We start from the raw sequence: 19829 nt of genomic DNA, 5'->3' as shown, positions 1-19829 counted from the left end.
TGTATCGGGAGTCAAATTGGATAACGACTTGAAATCGTGTCAGCGTATATATACAGGGTCCAGCAACGTAGGCGCGGAGCTCCATATATCTAGTTGGTTTGCTATATTGGTCACTCGGGGTATTGGATATTACAATGTTATGGTGTGACCTTGGGAAATTTATTTGTGGTCGAATATTATATACGACTTACTCTCTCGAACAGTTTATCTGAAATGGACCAGTGATATTCAGGGTATGAAAAAAAACTTGTCAATTTTTGTGAATAGAAATTTGCAGAATATTTCTTATTTCAAATTGAACAGCCCGTATATTATCGATTCATAGGATATATTGTGGGTCCGTGACGAATAATTCAGGAGATATAACCATTTTTGGAGGGAAATTCAATTTTTCCCAAATTTCGAGTTCAAATTTCTCCAAAACCGTGAGCTCTACGAAGAATCGGTGAGCGGTGCCAGAATTGACGATCTCTGATTAGTCGAATTTCGATCTCACCTGAAAAATTTTTTGTCGAAAAATTTTCGGGAAATTTTCCATACCTAACCCTTAGAAAATTGAGAAAAAATAAAAGTTCCTGCATGGGATTATTGTATCATTTTATTGATTCATTCGACCATGTCGATCACGAAAATGCTTGCCTTTTTGGCGATCAGTACATTATTTCAGAAATTATAGGTTAAAAATCTGATATTTTCGAGAAAAGAATTGATAATCTTCCCGAAGCTGCAACTTCTCCTGGACGTAAGCTACGCCCTTGAAACCTCAGTATGTTTTAGATCGCAACTTGATGTTTGAAAAACGTTTTTATTTGAGAGGTCTGTGACGAATAATTCAGGAGATATAATGATTTTTGGATGGAAATTCATATTTTCTCTTTTTTTTCCCAAATTTCGAGTTCAAATGTCTTAAAAACTGTGAGTAATATTATCTGACAATAAAAAGTTTAAAGATATTTTTTTGAATATTAGGTTAGGTAGGTTACCTAATCTAAAATTACCTACCTAGGTAATTTTCCAAAAGTTATAAGACTTTGAAAATCGATGACAAGTTGTAGAATATAGTTTGATGTTAGTTTGACATACTGATCATAGAACATGAAATTTAGCAAGAAACTTGAAATTGTTATTTGATATATGAATGATATAATTTATTCCGACCGAATCCGTAGTTGAGAAATTATCAAGAAAACAAAATTTTTAACGATAATATTTACGGAACCTCTGGTCGTATTTTGTCAAAACGATCTTGACCTCATTCAGATTATCTATCCGAATTTGTCAAACACAATGAAAGGTAAAATTCTGAAATTGAGACAGAATTATTTAAACTTGTCGTTGAACTGTCACATACACAAATCTGCAAACATCGAACTTGACAGGCTTAAATTTAGATTATCGATAATTAGAACTTGATCAGATCTCTTAAGTGGTTTATTTATAGGAATTCACAGCTTGACATGATATTCAAGCTACTTGACTTGGGCTTGGCTTGAGATCAACTCAATTTCAAGTCAAGTAGTAGTTTTTCGATTTCAAGTCAAATATTTATTTATCAAGTAATTGACTTGACAATGAAAAACTATTACTTGACTTGAACTTGAGTTAATCTCAAGTCAGGCCCAAGTCAAGTAGCTTGAATATCAAGTCAAACCGTGAATCCCTATTTATTCAACATAAACGTGCCATCGTGGCGAAATGATTGGGCAATCAGTCCGAGGAATAAATGCTGAAATAGTTATTTATAATACAAGTGCAGAAGGCATTGATATTCTTCCACGAGTTCAAAATTCAAAAACGAGCCACGAAGTGGCGAGTTTTGGAATGAACGAGTGGTAGAATGAGCCTTCTGTACGAGTATTATACATTATTTTCTCTAATTCATTGCATTTTCATTGAAATTAGTGAAATATTTCCATAAATATAATTTAGTGATTTTTGCATTGAAAAATGTTGGTTGGCAGAACTGATTTCTTTAAGGCAAATTGATGAATTGACAGATAAAGCCGTAGCGGAAAGTGCGGAGTGACAACATAGAATAATAAAATATAACCATGAAAACTGTGCGTTTCTGATATATTCTCGCACGATTTTGTTCTACAAGATGTGGAAGAATGAACGGAATAACCACAGAATTAGAGAAAACGTGTTTCTCTAATTCTGTGGTTATTCCGTTCAATACTCGTACAGAAGGCTCATTCTACCACTCGTTCATTCCAAAACTCGCCACTTCGTGGCTCGTTTTTGAATTTTGAACTCGTGGAAGAATATCAATGCCTTCTGCACTTGTATTATAAATAACTATTCTGACAGGGTAGATCTGCTGGATTCAATTGTTATTTGAATAAAGAAGGAACGTTCTATAAATTTTAAATGGAAAATAACTTGCATACAATGAACTAAAAACCTTTACGCGAATTTGCTTTTGGCAAAAACTTCACCAACCACGCAATATAGTTCAACAGATATTCGATCCCTACCACTTGACATTTCACACACAAACCATCGTGCAGTATAGGGAGACACGGTATTTAGCGCCATACAACCAACAGCCACCAAGGACGTTGTTTCAACATAAGCAGCTCTTCCTGGTCGGTCGGATTGTTCTAATGTAGAGTGACGATGTAGCAGCGTCATTTCGAATTCAGTGGAGCGGATAAATATGTATGAAACTTGTGCATCGCAGTGCTCTAACAGTTAGGGAAATATGTATTCATTCGTACAAACATCGACATTTGCTTGATTATACGTTCTACCTAGATCATTCTGTTTATGTTGGGAGAATACTGAGATCAGTTCGGTATTTTCTCTTGTACTGCTTGCAGTTTGATGTAACGTTGAGATAAAATTAATTCATGTCATTGTAGGTATGAGATGTACCGAAAATAGGGGAATATGAAGCATCATTTGTTTTCCTTTCATTTTAAAAATTATAATCGTCATGATATCCGGCGTACAATTGTTATTTTTACATTAGGAGAAGCACCTATTCACGTTTCCTTTGGTGAACAATTGAAAGAATTCCTAAATTTCAAATAGTTTCCGCTCCAGCTATGTTTAACTTAATATCATGAACATGATGAAAATAACTCTTGTTTCCTGAAAAAAATTTCCTGGAGACTCGAAAAACACATTTTATTTGTATTATTTCCTTACTTTCCAATTGTAAACACCGTTATCTCCTGGAAAAGTTCAATAGAGTCGAGAAATTTATATTTAGTCTGTTCATAAATCAAAGAGGAAATTTCACTGTTTAGAGAGTTGTGGGTGTCAGCAATGAATTAGGGCAAAGATAAATTGTTGTTTTATGCTTTATCCATGGGCGCAGTCAATTATTTTTGATTGTAGGTCCATATATTCATTTGATTGGAAACGATAACAATCAACTGTCAGTTTCATACTTAGTATCGAACGTTTATTTTGTAATTGTCTCACCTCAATGGAAAAATATACAAAATTAGGAATCAGTAGTTTTTGCATGATCGATCATCCATGTCCAATCGCGTCCTTAGAGACCACACAAACCTCTCTTCCTCTCACATATAGATTTAAAAATAATAATTTTCGAGATCTTCCAATTTAGCAGTTATTTTAACTGAACAGAGAATTAACAGAAGAGAAAGAAGTTGATATATGTAATTGCAAAATTGGAAAACTGGAATATATTAGGTGTACAACTTTGTTTCCACCGTTTTGCAATAGACCAAAGGCCATCGAAATATTAGTCGATTTGTGTCTGCATCATAAAGTTATCTCGATTAAATATGTCAGCTTACGAGCCAAATTCTCGTCATTTGCAGGAGGTTTTAATTTTCAGCTTTAATATGAAGAAATCTACGGCTGAGGCTCATCGAATGCTCTCAAATACCTATGATGAGGCCGCTATTAGGAAAAGAACGTGTCGAGAGTAGTTTCAACGCTTGAAGAACGGCGATTTTGCCGTCGAAGACCATCATGACGGTGGAAGAGAGAAGGTTTTCGAATATGCAGAATTGGAGGCATTATTTGATCAAGACTCGGGCCAAACGCTTCAGGAATTGACAGGATCATTGGGAGTGACGTATCAAGCCATTTCAGAACGCCTGAAATTCATGGGAATGATTCGGAAACAAGGAAATTAGGTGCCATACGATTTAAAACCGAGAGAAGTGAACGGCGTTTGTTTGCTTGAGAACAGCTTCTTGCAAGGCAAAGACAGAAGGGATTTTTGAATTGCATCGTGACTGGATACGAAAAATGGGTTCATTATGATAATCCCAAGCGTATAAAATCATGGGGATATCGCGGCAATGCTTCTTCGTCGACGTCATAACCGAATATTCACGGTTCCAAGGACATGCTCAGTATTTGATGTGACCAGCCCGGCGCAGGAAATTATAAAATTCATCTAGTGACTAATTTATTCTGTTTTAAGAAATTATGAGGATACATATCATGAAATTTAGCGTCCATTCCGATTTGGGGCCAGATTATAAAAAGAAGAACTTCCTATCCAAATGACCAAGGGGGAAAACCGAATTTATACAATTTTAGTGGGTGAAAAAAAACAGCCAACTTCATTTAACCTCATTGTATCGCCAGTATCAACGAACCTCTACCACTTCGCTAGAAAAAACTTCTGAATTTCAAACGAGAACACAAATTTGATATATTCCCCGAAATTTTTTGTTCTGAACGAACCGAAAATGATACACAGCTGTGTGTAATTTGCTGTGTTTTGCATCTGTTTTTCATTTCGTTTTGTCCGAGAGCTTTGAATCAAATCGCTGCGGCTTCCCATAGAACTATACCATGCGATTTTACAACTTGGCTTCGGAGTCTACCCTTCAGTTTGTATAGTAATACTGTTGAATCAATAGAGGCCAGGCATAATGCAGATCGGATTGCGTGATTACTTTCGGCGTGAGTCAGATACGTTTTTTTTTTCCTTTTCGGAAAGCGGACGTTTGATCGCCCTAGACGGTTTTAATTCGATGGGGTGGTTCCAACACCTGCCCGCACCAACTCGTTTTACCTCATTTCATAGTTGTTGGGGAAAAACCCAATAGTCATGACTATATTCGTGAGTGGTTTGAAGGCTATAGGGTGGAAAAATGATTAATGGGTATTAAATATAAATGTAGACTTGAAATTATGAGGAACATAATAGTATTAGTCGATGAAGTTGAATCAGAATCATGGTATGTATATATTGATAAAGATCCAATTTCGTTCTTTGATATTTTTTTAGTTAAGTGTGTCCAAATAAAACTTTTATCATATTTATTCCTCCCACGGGGATGTACTTGACATTTCTAGACAATGATGCTCATTAAAGCCATTATTGCGAGGAGTAGGTCCACTCAACTTTATTCAGTGATTTGGAATTTTTAATGTTAACAATTTTATTTGGCGATATAATTGAATTTAGTTGACAGTCATGAGCAAATTTGTATATCGAACAATTGAAGATGCTGAAATATGAGTGTTATATCGATATTTTGCACTTAAGGTAATAGAAAAGCTAAAAGAATATTTTGGAAAAACATATCTGCATTGTATGTACTTGTCAAGGTTACGTATGATTGGATTTCATTGTTTTTCCACTCAAAATTTCTGCAGGTTTACAAGACTTTTCAATAAAAATACATAAACACTACGCGTCTGTCACTGGCACGATTTTTTTGATGGTATTATTAATTTGACGAATTTCATGATTGAAGAGGAAGAGAGATAGGACACTTAATTTATCCTCATTAATCCCTAAATAAGAAATATATTATATAATAATTACAATATATACTATGAGGGTTTGTCTCGAAGTTGTACAGGGTGTCCTGAATTCAATGCTGGCAGTGAACATCTCGAGAACTACAAGCGAACAAATCTTCAAGGAACCTCGATCTATTTTTTCAAAATAATCAGAATCTTAATCAGAAATCAGGTCATAAATATCTTGCTTCGTTCTCGAGGTGCAGGACGTTTATGAAAAATGACTGTCCTTTAAACATGGGCCCGTATACGCTTTATTTTCGAGATACAGGGTGGTAAAGTTTGATTTTTTTTCAAGGTTTTTTCTCATAACACCCTTCCTTCTCAAGATATTCAACTTAAATTTGGCATAGATATTCGAATTTGAAGTTAACATCATGTCATATGCTAATTTTCAATGCAAATTTGAAGAGTGATACTTTTTCTAGAACAGTGTCTGCGGCTTTCCTCCTGAAGTATTTTTTGGTGACCCACTGGTAGTTTTGAAGAATGTAAAAAGATAATTTGGTCCAGTACTACACTTTAGCTTCTTGTAGTTTTTTCTTCAAACAATTCTCTAGTAATAATCAGAAAAATCCAAATTATTATAAAGATCCAGTTAGTATCTTGAATAGTAACTTGAATATCAAGACAGGCCATCAAAAATACATTAAAAATCGTTGTGAAGGCACCACAATGTGAAAAGAGGAAGCACTATGAAAACACAAAGACGTTCAAGAAGGTAAAACTAAGATTTTTCATCGGTTAAAGCAAAAAAATTATCCATTATATCACACATTGGTGGCCTTGTTACTAAAACTATTTATTATCATCAACTTTGTCTTCAGGACTTCAGAAACAGTCATCTTTGAGCGTTAGGGGTTGAACATTGAGTCGATATAAAAAAGATTAATCGACAGCTACTTACAGATATAAGGAAGTACAAGAAAATCACAAGTCATGCTTAAGATCGTTTGATAGTCCTTACGTCAAGAAGTAAGAGGACATCAATGATTAATAGCTTTTCAGGCAAGCTACTGGAAAAGTGATGAGAAAAGGTTAATCTTGCTGGGGATTATATGATTCTGAAACTATCTAAGATTTGGCAATGACCTTTGAACAAAGACAGAGTTTATCAAAGTAGAGACTATTCTAGAATCATAAAATCCAGTATGATGACAGTTATATCATAAACAGTATGATGAAAAATGAATATTCGGAATCTTCAAATTATAATCAATTAGGTATATTATGACCGATCGGAAAAGGATTTGATCTATTTTTAGTTGATGACATCCTAATTCAAATAATGTGTTTTGTAGGTCAACATAATCAGCTTGACCGATGACATTTGAACTAATGGAAAGTCGAATATTGATTCAATGGTTACCTACTCATTCGTGATATGAAGTGAAGGTGTGAATTTTGTGCAATTTTGAGGAATGAAAAAAAATTAATAAAAAAATATATAGTTCATATTACTCGTGTGTCAAGCTGTATATTGAAATAAAAAATTATAAATGTTATCGACTATTCTCCTCAAAATAATTTCAACCAATCATATTAAAGTATATGATACAAATAACTTAGCAACGAACCAATATTTTTTTATATCAATTTAGCGTGAAAATATCTGGGTACTTACACGTGTGCTTCAGGTGAAACATTCGGAATGATTGAAAAATATTTCTATTAATTAAATTACCGTTAGTATTTAAACAATTAAAATTGGATGACATTTTTTTTCGGGAAATAGTTCTTCATATATAATATTATTAGATTAATGGATGGAACTTTCAATTAGATCCCTAATAGATTATGCATGGTATCCAGAGACGATCACTTATAAATGGTAATTTCATCTGCTCTTGAATAAGTAAATGATAATTTATGTTTTGTCTAGGGGAGATGCTTTTTGAAATATTTTTCGCATTGCTTTGAAATCAAGGGTTTCAAGTCATTGATGAAGTCAACCCTAAGGCATCTGGAAATATTTATTATCAATTTTAATAAATGTTGATATATTAAGTATATCAGAATTCACGAAAAGAAACCAATTCAATCCATGGATACTTTATTTGTGCGTAACATCGTTTTGACAACGGTGTTGTCATCTTCCTTGATTAAAAATGACTATTCAAATCTAAAGTATAGTACAGAGTTCACTGTAAATTGAAAATACTCCATATCAACCAAGAAACGTATTTATTTATTGCTCTTCTCCCTGCGATTCGAATAAATTGAAATTGATTTTTCCCTTAACTGCAATTTCAGAATATCATTTTCAGATATATTTCTTCTTCTGAATAATTGATTTCCTCAGCAAATTTTCCTCTCGTGTGAAATCCACATCTTTCTTTTTACCCCAATCCTATCCCCCAACAAAATGTTGAAAATTTATGGTTTCACACCAGGAAGTGCTATACAGCGAGAATCTCCTAAAAAACGATGAATAATAAATTTCTCGATACTGCCATTGCCCATTGCTCTTCATTTGGGTTCATGAATTACATTTTTATGAAGAATGTATTTCTTTTGTGGAAAAACAGAACAGCTGACTGTTGAAAAAGGCATATTTTATTTTCGTACACAATTTCGTGCGTCAGGATAGTAATTCATTGTTTAGAAAATAAGACAAATAATTCGCCCAGTTAGTTATTGTCCCTAAACATACCATATCAACTTGCGAATTGAAATGAAGGTGAAATTTAATGTTTTAATCCTTGTTCTTCTAAGTTCATTCGCGTGGATAATATATGATGGTTTCATATTTCGTTGGTAGATTACGTATTTATAACCTAACAGGTGGATCATATTCCTCGATGGTAGTAACCACAATATGTTCACGGTCTCAATGTTCAAATGCAAATATAAAGTACCTACTAAGTATAAAACACTTTGTGGGTATTTTATTGAATTCATAGAATACTAAGAAATATAAATAAAAGAATGACAAGAGTTATCATTAGAATTGTTCTGTTAGCTGTGAATTTGAATTGTGTAGTTAGTTATTGAGTTTCTGAAGGATGGAGTAGAGGCCAAGAGAAGGGAAAAATTTGAAATCGTTGATTTTATTTTTATTGCATATAACGTTTCAATATTTTTCTCTCGATATTCCAAGACATGTGTGGGATATTTTGTGTGTGTGAAACAAAAAATAACTACTAAACAACGATATATCTGCATGCACGCTGTTGCACTATTTAGCTTTTTCTCGCTCTCGAATGACATGCATGGCGCGTTTTCTGACAGTTCGATTAAAAAGTATCATCTAGTAGCTCGGCTCGGAGAGCTTTTAATCCTCGACGCTGGGTATTTACTGTTTCTTCTTGCCATCAGAACTATTAAACGATATTGTGCATGGCTGGTTCTTTCTTTCTCATCCTTCTTGTGTATACGCCGTCAATCCTTTCTCTAAATATTGAGTCCAAGCTCAGCATAGAAATGGCACATTCAATCTCATATGGATTTCCACTATCATTTAAGCCTTCAACGCAATAACTGTTCATATTGCACTCTTTCTAATTATCATAAAAGCATTTTATTGATAGGATGACAGTCTATATGCAGTTTTAATTTTTGCACCGGTAAAATTTTGTAGTTTATTTTTGTCATATGTAATATTACTGAAGATGAAATCCGGCAAAATTCTCGATTGTAATGTGGAAGTTTGTTGCCTTGTTATTTTGCCTGACGACTCGAGAATTCAGAAAAAATAACATGAGTGGAATTACCGACTTTCAGTAGCAGAAACATGTGATATCCTGATATCCATTTCTGAATCAGAGAAAATATAAGATAATCAATCTAGAGTAACCTTCGGTAGATAGAAAACTTGTAGTAACTTGTTATTTTATGAAGTATGGATTTCCATATGATTGGGAATCTCACCATTCTGCATGCTCAAATTGTTACTCTTTTTTCTCAATTCTCATAAAAATTTTATTTAAATTGGAAAAGTTGAGGATTTGCAGACAGACACACCAATATAAACGAAACGTTGAAGAAATAGTTGATCAGAATAATCTGAAATGCATTTCGCTAGAGGAAATTTTATTCTGTTGATGAATTTTTCACTTGAATCACATTTATTTTTTGTTTCTCCTGTATTTGTTTGACTTTTTCTATGTTAATGATCTGTATCATTTCAACTTTAGAAATAAATTCATTATTATTATTATTATGAAATCTGAAACCCAAATATTTTTATCCCTTAAGTGATCACAAAGTTTCCTTTACCTTTGGTAGACTAACAATTGGTACTAGCCAATCGATATCAATGTCACAGATGACACTGTAAGTGCCATACCACTTTTCTAGTTAGTGCCAAGCTTCAAAACATGCCTTAACATTGACTTAATCAAGATATTGAAGGTTTACTGACGCTACATTTGTTTTTGTTCGAAAAATGGATGAAAACGAATTTCGTGCTTCGATAAAACAGTTCCTTGATGGGAAAAATAATGTGCATGGAAAGCAATGGCTCGATAATTGTTATTTACACTCTTCTCTATAGACAACAACGAATAAAAAGTGGTATGCTTCAAACGTGGTCGAAGGGCCACCGATGATGCTGAACCCGAATTCGGCAGTTTAAGAAAACATCGAATAAGTTCAAGAAATGGATTTGAGCGATCGTAAATTGAAGTTGCACTGTGTTCCCTACTTTAAGTGAACATTCGTCCGTGAGAAAGCTTTCCTCCTTTGCTGCGCTTGTTCACCTCTTATCAATCAAGAGCAACAACGTATAGTCGATTCCTGTTTGAAGCTGTTTGAGCAGGACAACTTTTTTTCGAGCCAATATGTGACAATCCTTGATCATCGCATGCATCACTATCTCCTGAGTCAAAGATAGCATCAACTGAGTAGAAAGCAGTCCAAAACGACAAAAATCTCACACACAATTTGTCAAGGTTTTGGCATCTGTATTTTGGGACGTGAGTAAAATAAATTGTTGACCATCTAGACAAAGGTGAAACCATCAATATTGAATAATACATAACGCTATTGGATCGACTAATAGCATAAATGAAGACAAAATGTCCTCAAATGCATTATCAAATTAAAATTCTCTCCATCAAAACGATGTTTCTCGATGAGAACAATGACCAAAATGAACTACCTAGTATATTATCCAGATCTGCACCCAATGATTACTGCCTTTTTACAAACCTCATAAGAATGCTCCAGAAAAAATTCGTATCTGATGAAGGAACAGACGAATCCTTCCACAGAAAAAATATCGAAAAGGTAGGAGAACACGTGCGAATTTGTCTTTGTTGACAATTCAAGTCTAATTTTTAAGAAAAAAATGTGTTTGTAAGTGTTAGGCTCGGGACTTATTGGTTGATGTCTAATTCAAAGTCAGGACACGAAAGTAAAATGTTGGGTTCTACATTCAATGAAAACGTAATGGCCAAATACCATCCCAATGTTGGACGACAGTCCGATAGGAAACAGAAATTCTCACTTCGGATCATTCATCAAATACCTAGTCACGAAGCCGTCGCAATTTGATATTTCCCATTTATTATGGCATTAAGCCCCGTTCCTCCTATCACTCCGTTATGCCTCGTTGCCCCTTGTGACTCGCCGGTAGGTTTCGCCATTCGAGAGTGACACCTAGCAAAGCAAAATGTACCGGAAAGAGAGTTGCCAGCTCTTTGAAGCGCAGTACCGTTTCCCCAGTCATACTCTCCCTCATCAGTTCAGCGTGATAGTTCCGACTCGAATTCCTGTTTCGACAACTTACAAGCACTATTTCCAGTTTTATGAATGACTACAGTGACATAATGCAGGAAACAAACCGCGAAATTGTTTCCTGAACTAGCGTGAAATGGACGATAGAAAAATGGGGAAAGCACCCGCAAAAAACCTATAAATAAATATCTACATAGGCGGACAACTTTGCTTCCACGGTTTTTTTTTTCTGAAATTCAAGGATTTATTGTAAAAAACTGGTTATACATTTATGATTCAAAGTATTGTCCATCGCTGGCCACCACTTTCTCCCATCTTTCGGGCAGTTTACGAATCTCGCGTTAAAAAAACTGGTCATCTTTTGAAGCGATCGACGAATCCAATTTTTTACTTCTTCAAAAGACCGGAAGTGCTGTTCAGTCAAGCCAGGTGCCTTTGGTAGAAATAAGTTATAGTCTGAGGGGCAACATCTGGAGAATACGGTGGGTGGGGTAAGAATTCTGATTTCAACGTTTCCAAGTATGTCTTCACCACTTTCGCAACATGGGGTCGGGTATTGTCATGATGTAAAATCACTTTATCATGTCTCTTGTTGTATTGCGGCCGTTTGTCTCTCACTGCTTGGTTCAAACGCATTGATTGCGTTCGATAACGATCGCCTGTGATTGTTTCAGTCGGTTTTGAAACTCATAATACACTACGCCGACCTGGTCCTACCAAATACTGAGAATACCTTGGAACTGTGAATGCTATGTTTGGCCGTCGAAGTAGAAGTATGACCGGGATATCTCCATGATTTTCTGCGCTTGGTATTATGGTAATGAACCCATTTTTCGTCTCCAGTTACAATGCGATGCAAAAGTCCTTTCCGTCTTTGCCGTGCAAGCAATTGTTCACAAGCAAACAAACGCCGTTCACCAACTATCGGCTTCAACTTGTACGGTACCCAATTTCCTTGTTTCTGAATCACTCCCATGACTTTCAGAAGTTTTGAAATGGCTTGTTGCGTCACTCCCAATGTTCCTGTCAATTCTTATAGCGTTTGACCCGAGTCTTGGTCAAGCAATGTCTCAAATTCTGCATCTTCAAAAACCTTCTCTCATTCACCACCATGCTGGTCTTCGACGTCAAAATCACCGTTCTTGAAGCGTTGAAACCACTCTCGGCACGTTCTTTCACTAATAACGGCTTCGCCATAGGTATTTGAGAGCATTCGATAAGCCTTAGCTGCAGATTTCTTCAAATTGAAGCAGAAAAGTAAAACCTCCTGTAAATGACGAGAATTTGGCAAGTAAGCTGACATATTTAACCGAGAATAACTTTATGATGCAGACACAAATCGACTAATAATTCGATGGCGTTATTCTTACAAATACCTAAGCTTACTGTATGACATCTACGATCTATTTATTTCGACCACTACTTACCGCTACAACCATCTATTGCAAAACGGCGGAAGCAAAGTTGTACACCTAATATTGTTGTTTGCCCAGGCAGCAAAAACACATTTTTTCTTTTAAACTAAACATGAAAATTTAAAGAATTTCCTTTAATTGTGTTTAGAACCCAAATTTTCAAAATTATTGATTACGAACTCAGTGATTTGAAAATCAGTGCAAAAATTGTAACGAATCCTGGTAATAAATTCACCGCAATGTACCTAATCAATAATGTATCAATAGACGTGAGGAACAATCATCCATTCCCAATCAGGGATGAGTCTAATCAAATCAGACGTATATAAATTCCTCCAAGGCGTATCCCCCTCAAAGGCATTCAGGTCGGCTCTAATTAGGAATATCGACGAGCATATACATTCTCATCATTGTGGATATATAGTTCAGAGTGTACTCAAATTAGATTCTATGCTCTCCAAGATGTTATGGCCTGACTGTCGCAGGGAAACAATCAAAATGGGTTCACTATGGGTTTGTGTCACGATTGACATATTAACTGGTTCGATATGCTCTATCTTTGTCTACACTTGAGAGCATCATATCAAATGGGAACTTGGGGTGGTATTCGTCGAAGAAGATAGATAGATGTAAGCATATCTTAGTGTTTTTATGGATGGTTTTTGATGATTTTATCGTAAGTAACCGTAAGTACTTAACACATGAGGCATCGATAAGATGCCTCATGTGTTTCAGTTCCTGGATGGAAAATGATGAAATCAAGCAAAGCCTGAAGGTTTCTCAATATTAAGAAACTTTGTTTTTTATTATTTTTCATTTTGTTATGATTTATAGTGATTTAATTCATGTTTCTATTTGAAAGAAGTTGATATTTTCTGTTCTTTTATACAATAAGTTCAATAAATAAAATTGTTTTTGGAAGGTTCCTTCTCATTTCATAATTTTTTTTATTGATGTGTCACTACACAATAAAACTGCTAAAAGTCAAGTAGCTTAATATGATTCATGTACTTAATAAATAAATACTTGATTTAACTTGATATTGAAAAACTACTACTTGACTTGAGCTTGACTTGAAATCAAGTCAAGCCAAGCCGTGAATCCCTACTACGGGCTACAGTAGCAACAATCCTCTTTTTTTCTTGATCAACGCACATGGTTTCGATTCTTTACATCACATTCGATTCTAACAGCTTAAAATTTATTATATTCATTAAAATTTTCCATTTCACTAGTTTCACTATTGCCGGACAAGAAGGTGCGTCACAACGACCCAGAAGTTCTTTAGTTTTGCGAACTGCGACTACAAATTTTCACCATTCTTGTAGTAAATCTAAACAGTTTGAATGCGTTGTTTAAGCATGTAATTTCCCATTTTAAGTGATGGCATTGTTTTTACGTTTCAAATGTCAAAATATAACAGATTCTAAAGTGATAGTTACCCAGCTACTATTCAACATGAATCCTTTCACTTGAAAAAACTTTATTTGGTACAGATCTCAAAATACCGAACTCCACACTGATAATTTTTTTTTGCTTAACAGGTCAATCAGATTCAAGAGTCAACTTCTGATTATCGATAATCGGAACTTGACCAGAGCTCCTGATTGGTTCATTCAACAAGGGCGTGAAATAGTTAGTTACTATTATTCACCCGTGTAATTTACGACACTCATCTTTGGTTCTTTCCGTAATAATATAATCATTGAATAATAAAGGATATATTATTCCTTCTTTCAAGACGATTTAGGTTAGAATCACATAATCACGATTTTTGTGAAACACTTTAGTCTCAATGAATGGAAATGAAAGCTGAAGAAGGAAATCATTGAGGTGAAAACATCTTATCTAAACCAACGTAATTCTATTCAAATTCTACTAGAGTTTTCTCTGTTAACAATGAAGATGAACAAATTCATGCTTGGCTATTTTCAATTAGGACCTCATTTGCGTGAATAAATTTTTCATTTCAGATTATTCAGATATCTGTACCGAACATCTGCGGCATTAAGTCCGTGAAATCAGATGAAGAGATTTCAATTTCCGTCTTCCGAGAGAATTTCGAGACGAAAAAAATTAAGAAATTCTCCGCAGCCGAAAGTTGGAACTCATCGCAATGAAGATTTTCGAGACTTGTCAGGGCAGTTCGATTTGTCAATCGATTCTCACCGAAAGTAATTAAACTCGGGGCGTATTTTCAATGGTTAACTTCTGAAACTGTCAACATCTTGAGGCGTAGCATGCTCAAGACACTTGCAGCGTGTCTACTGCAAATAAGTTTCCTTCGAAGTAAGTAAAGGTATGCTTTAGACGTTACACAGGTAGCATTAATTAGTTATATGTTATTTCTAGTATCTTCTATTGAAGGTACCGTAATGGTAATTGAAAAACTCGAAAAGAATCATTCTTATAATTTAGTAATAATAAGCGTAATTTGAAAACAAAATTTAAGCAAACTCAAAATTTCACGCCTGCTTCTAGACTCCATGAGGAGAAGAAGTCTGGATCGAAATTTGAAGATTAAATGACGCTAAATTTGTTGAAAAATAGATGAAAACGAGTTGTTATGAAACACGTACTGTTTTTTGATGGAAAAAATACTGTGCTTCCAAATCAATTGCTTGATGAGGCTATTCAGACTCTACTCCATCGTTAACAATTGCTCCAGAGCAAGAAATTAGACTCTAATAAAGGAATAATTGCCGAGGTAAAAGCCTATTCACTAATCAAAGGAGTATATTCCACCAGAAGTGGAACCTATATAGAAGTTAGAGTAGCGTTGGAGATATATCACTATGTGGACGATTTTTCAAATATTTATCAATTTCAGTCTTCAATTTCAAATAAGAAGTGTCTGCTAATCAGTGAAACAACACTCGATGAAAATAGAGGATAGATATTTGAAGTCACATCAGGTTTATCGTTTTCGAGATGTCGAATTTTGAAAATTTTAGGAAATTTCAAACACCTCTAATTTTCGAAATAGTCTTTCGATTTTGGTAGTTTTGTGCTAGATTGGTTACATAAGAGAGTTCAGTTTGTGAGAAAATATAATTTCCGAAATTCCTTGGTTGTAAGCGAATTGTCCCGAAAAAAATTGTAGGCCCATCATGTCGGGTCATTCAAAATTTAACCCAGATCGATCAACATAAAATACTATTTTTCTATTGATTTTGAGTTGAGACAATAGGGAATAATGAGAACCATTGCATTAGATTTGCTGTGTTTTTTGTTTTATTACTTTCAATAATGAACAATTTGAATCGGCCTAGAAATAACAGTTCCAACTCCTCTAATATCTTCACACTTTATGTCTTAGAACATGTAGAATCTGAGAACACTGCAAATATTACATAATATTTTATTATTTTTCCTTCTGCTCGAAAAATATTCCAAATTCAAAGATAATTAAAAAATAAACAAATTGTGAAATATGTCGAACCTGTGACCCCGATATCGGTAGGCTAATACGTATGCCTCCAGGGTTAAGCTAATCGAGTGTGATAGCAAACTTGGTTGTGATGATAATATCAGCGTTATATTCAAAGGGGAATATTTAAAATTCATAACTCTGAAACTAATTAAGCTAGAGCCCTGCGGTATACCAATAGCATTAGGTACAGGTTCGAAATTTTATAATTCTGCTCAATCATTTTCTGTGAATATGAATAATTCATAATTTGAGTTTCTGATTTTTTGTCTTATAAATTCATGTATTATAATCCCGATTTTGGAGGAGTACTTCACTATCGGCTGATATTTGTACCAAATTTTAGTTTCCGAAAAAAGTTCTAGAGGGCGGATGGTCGAATTTTTTATTCTGTGAGAATTTCAGGCTAGGTTACACTCTTTTCTTCAAATGATCCCAAAGGTTTTTCATAAGTTATAATAAACCAACATCGAAAATATCGATTGCTATACCGCTTTTATCCTCTTAGCTGATGAATGCGATCCTTAAAGCGAAAAATGGAAACAATATAAAAAAAATAATTTCTCAGAAACTTATCCACAGATAATCGTGTAACTTAAAATACAGGATGTTCGTGCGATAAACTTCAGAAGATAATTCTGCATGAAAGAGTAGTGACAGATCGTCTACTTCATATAAAAATTTTGTTCGCAAATGGTCCGTTTTCCAAAATAAGGGGTGTTGAAGTTACTGATTATTTATTATTAAAAATATATAATGCACCACTGAGATATTCCAATTAAAAATCATTCTTGAATTGCTTCGGATTGCTCTTTTAATTAAAAAAAAAATAAAACATTTCAACCTAAGAATATTATCTATCGAGAACTATATGATAGCAGATAACTTTTTTAATAAACGAAAAATACGTGTTGAGATGTTTTATTTTTTGTATAAAAATGGCGCTTCCATATTTAAAAAAAGAGATGATAGGTTCAAATTCCAAATTGTACGAGGAATTCAAAAATGATTTTCAGAATGAAATATCACAGTTGTGCACTACTTTTTCTCTTCAAAAAAAGGTCATTGCTCTTATGCGCGCCAATAATTAATTTATTCATTTGATGAATTCCTTATAAACACCATCTTGACAATAATTACCTACATATAAACTTAGAACTACAGAAAAAAATAAAGACGGAAAAAACAAAAACATTAAAGATCAAAAAGATAAAAACGAAATATGATGAACATGAAATTCACAATTGCATGCTAATGAATGCGCAATATCTAACTCTTGAAACCCACCAAATTTAATTTGAATATCTCTACCGGTATCAGAGCAATAAATACATAGATAGTTTTAGAGAAAAATTTCAACAGCCGATATCTCGGCATATGAACTATTTGCAAACAAAAATTATATAGCAAGCTATTATTACTTTTTCATGCGAAATCAGAAATCACCCACTAAAGTTTGTCGCACTTATTCACTAACACCCTGTATGCATAGGCATTATTTGATGATACTGAATATAATTTTTTTTACTGTACTTCACATTTTTTTGTTTGAAAAACTTATTTATTCATTAGTTCATCTCTAGATTTCGGAATCTTTACACTTCATTTCATATTTCAAATCATTCTCAACAGTTTTCCACCGCCTCCTCGTACAAAATAACACAATTATTCAAACCTCCGGCTAGAAGCCAAACACCAATTTTCCGAATTTTCATTCACATTCCCGCCGTAACCGTAGCAACACACACATAAACAAAATTTCAAAACTAACCTCTGATAGATCGGGATCCTCCTTAACTTTCAGTTCTGCCTTCGTGAGGGTCTGGGCACTGCCACCACCGATCCATAAAACGAAAAACAATGCGAAAATCATTTTCGCGACAATGGACATCATCGTCCGCCGCTCCTTTTACAACTCGCGGGAATTCCGTCGACCGTTTTTTTCACTAGCGCAGTAGGGCCTGAGTTGTTGGTCCTTCGAGTGCTGACTACGTTCAAACCTATCCGCCAGTTCGGGACTCCCCTCTTCGGCAGATTGCAGAAAGGTGGAAGCACCGCGAAAGCGATCGGCGGTGCGCAGGCGTCTAGGGGCAGATTGGCGGCGTCGCGGCGTTGATTTGGCGTCTTCGGCGATATCGTGTCCGTTGCTGGAAGGACGACGGGGTTGTTCTACCCCGTATAAGTCGATATCGGTCTATTTTTATTGTGGAAGTTTGAGGTTACATCATCAATGGTTTAAGTTAGGGAAGGACGTTTTTATCTGGGACATGTTGTGGGAGTTGGTTTTATAATGTCTTATTTTGAGATGTTTTGCAGAGTTTTAAAGATAGAATGAAGATCGCATTGTTATTTGTATAACATTAAAAATTCAAAGAAATTTTATAATTTCTTTTATTCCTACTTATTTGCCTCGAACTATTATTCTTTTAGTTTCTGTGTTGGTTTGGTGATACGCCGTTAATGTCTAGTAGATCACCGCAGAATTTGAGATACCCAGCAATTAACTCGTTTAAGCTTTTATTTTAACATCCTAAAAGTTGTCTCAAAACCTAGATGCTGTAGGGTGTTCGTGACTATTAAAGTCAAAGGTCACAAACGTTTTTTCGAAATATCTCGTCTCTTATGGGTTTTTCCATATTCATCATTTATTCCTAACAACTTCAGTTTCGATATTTCTTCTATACGCTGAATCGTTTTCGAGAATAACTATTGAGTGTCCAACTTTGCTTCCGCTGTTTTGTAAAAGATGACTGTAGCGGTAAGTGGTAATCAAAATAAATAGGTCGTAGATGTCATACAATTAGCTTAGATATTTGTAAATATAATGCCATCGAAATATAAGTCGATTTGTTTCTGCATCAAAAGTAATTCTTGATTGAACATGTCAGCTTAGTAGCCAAATTCTCATCATTTGCGGGAGGTTTTAATTTTCTGTTTTAATATGGAGAAATCTGCGGCTCATGCTCATCGAAAGCTCTCAAATACCCATGCTGAGGACACTTTTTGTGAAAGAAAGTGTCGAGAGTGGTTCAAGAACGGTGATTTTGACGTCAAGGTGGAAAATAGGAAGTTTTCGAAGATGCAGAATTGGAGGCATTACTTGATCAAAACTCGTGTCAAACGCTAAAAGAATTGGCAGAATCATTAGGAGTGACGCAGCAAGCCATTTCAAAACGCCTGAAAGTCATGGGAATGATTCAGAAACAAGGAAATTGAGTGCCGTACGAGTGGAAGCCGAGAGATGTTGAACGGCGTTTATTTGCTTGTGAACAACTGCTTGCAAGGCAAAGACAGAAGGGATTTCTGCATCGCATTGTGACTGGAGACGAAAAATGGGTTCATTTCGATAATCCCAAGCGCATAAAATCATGAGAATATCCCGGCCATGCTTCCATGTCGACGGCCAAACCGAATATTCACGGACTTGCTCAGTATTTGGTGGGACCAGCTCGGTGAACTGTATTATGAGTTGTTAAACTCGACTGAAACAATCAAAGGCGATCGTTAACGAACGCAATCAATGCGCTTGAATTGATCATTGAAGGACAAACGGCCAC

General features: G+C 34.9%; 1 protein-coding gene across 6 annotated transcripts in view; it reads right to left on the bottom strand.

Annotated features, from left to right (window-relative positions):
- Window positions 1-18298, bottom strand: part of LOC123677051 (fasciclin-1) — a 116597-nt gene extending 98299 nt beyond the window's left edge. For 5 of the 6 annotated variants that reach the window (XM_045613476.1, XM_045613477.1, XM_045613478.1 and 2 more), the window contains exon 1: window positions 18044-18298. In XM_045613476.1, coding sequence (XP_045469432.1) covers window positions 18044-18166 — 123 coding nt within the window. In that variant the 5' untranslated portion in view covers window positions 18167-18298. The remainder of the gene's footprint in view (window positions 1-18043) is intronic. The other variant, XM_045613480.1, reaches the window with a different exon arrangement.
- Window positions 18299-19829: the final 1531 nt, after the last annotated feature.

Source organism: Harmonia axyridis, chromosome 3 (genome assembly GCF_914767665.1).
Source record: "Harmonia axyridis chromosome 3, icHarAxyr1.1, whole genome shotgun sequence".
Lineage (NCBI taxonomy): Eukaryota > Metazoa > Arthropoda > Insecta > Coleoptera > Coccinellidae > Harmonia > Harmonia axyridis.
This window is presented reverse-complemented; position numbering and strand designations above follow the sequence as displayed.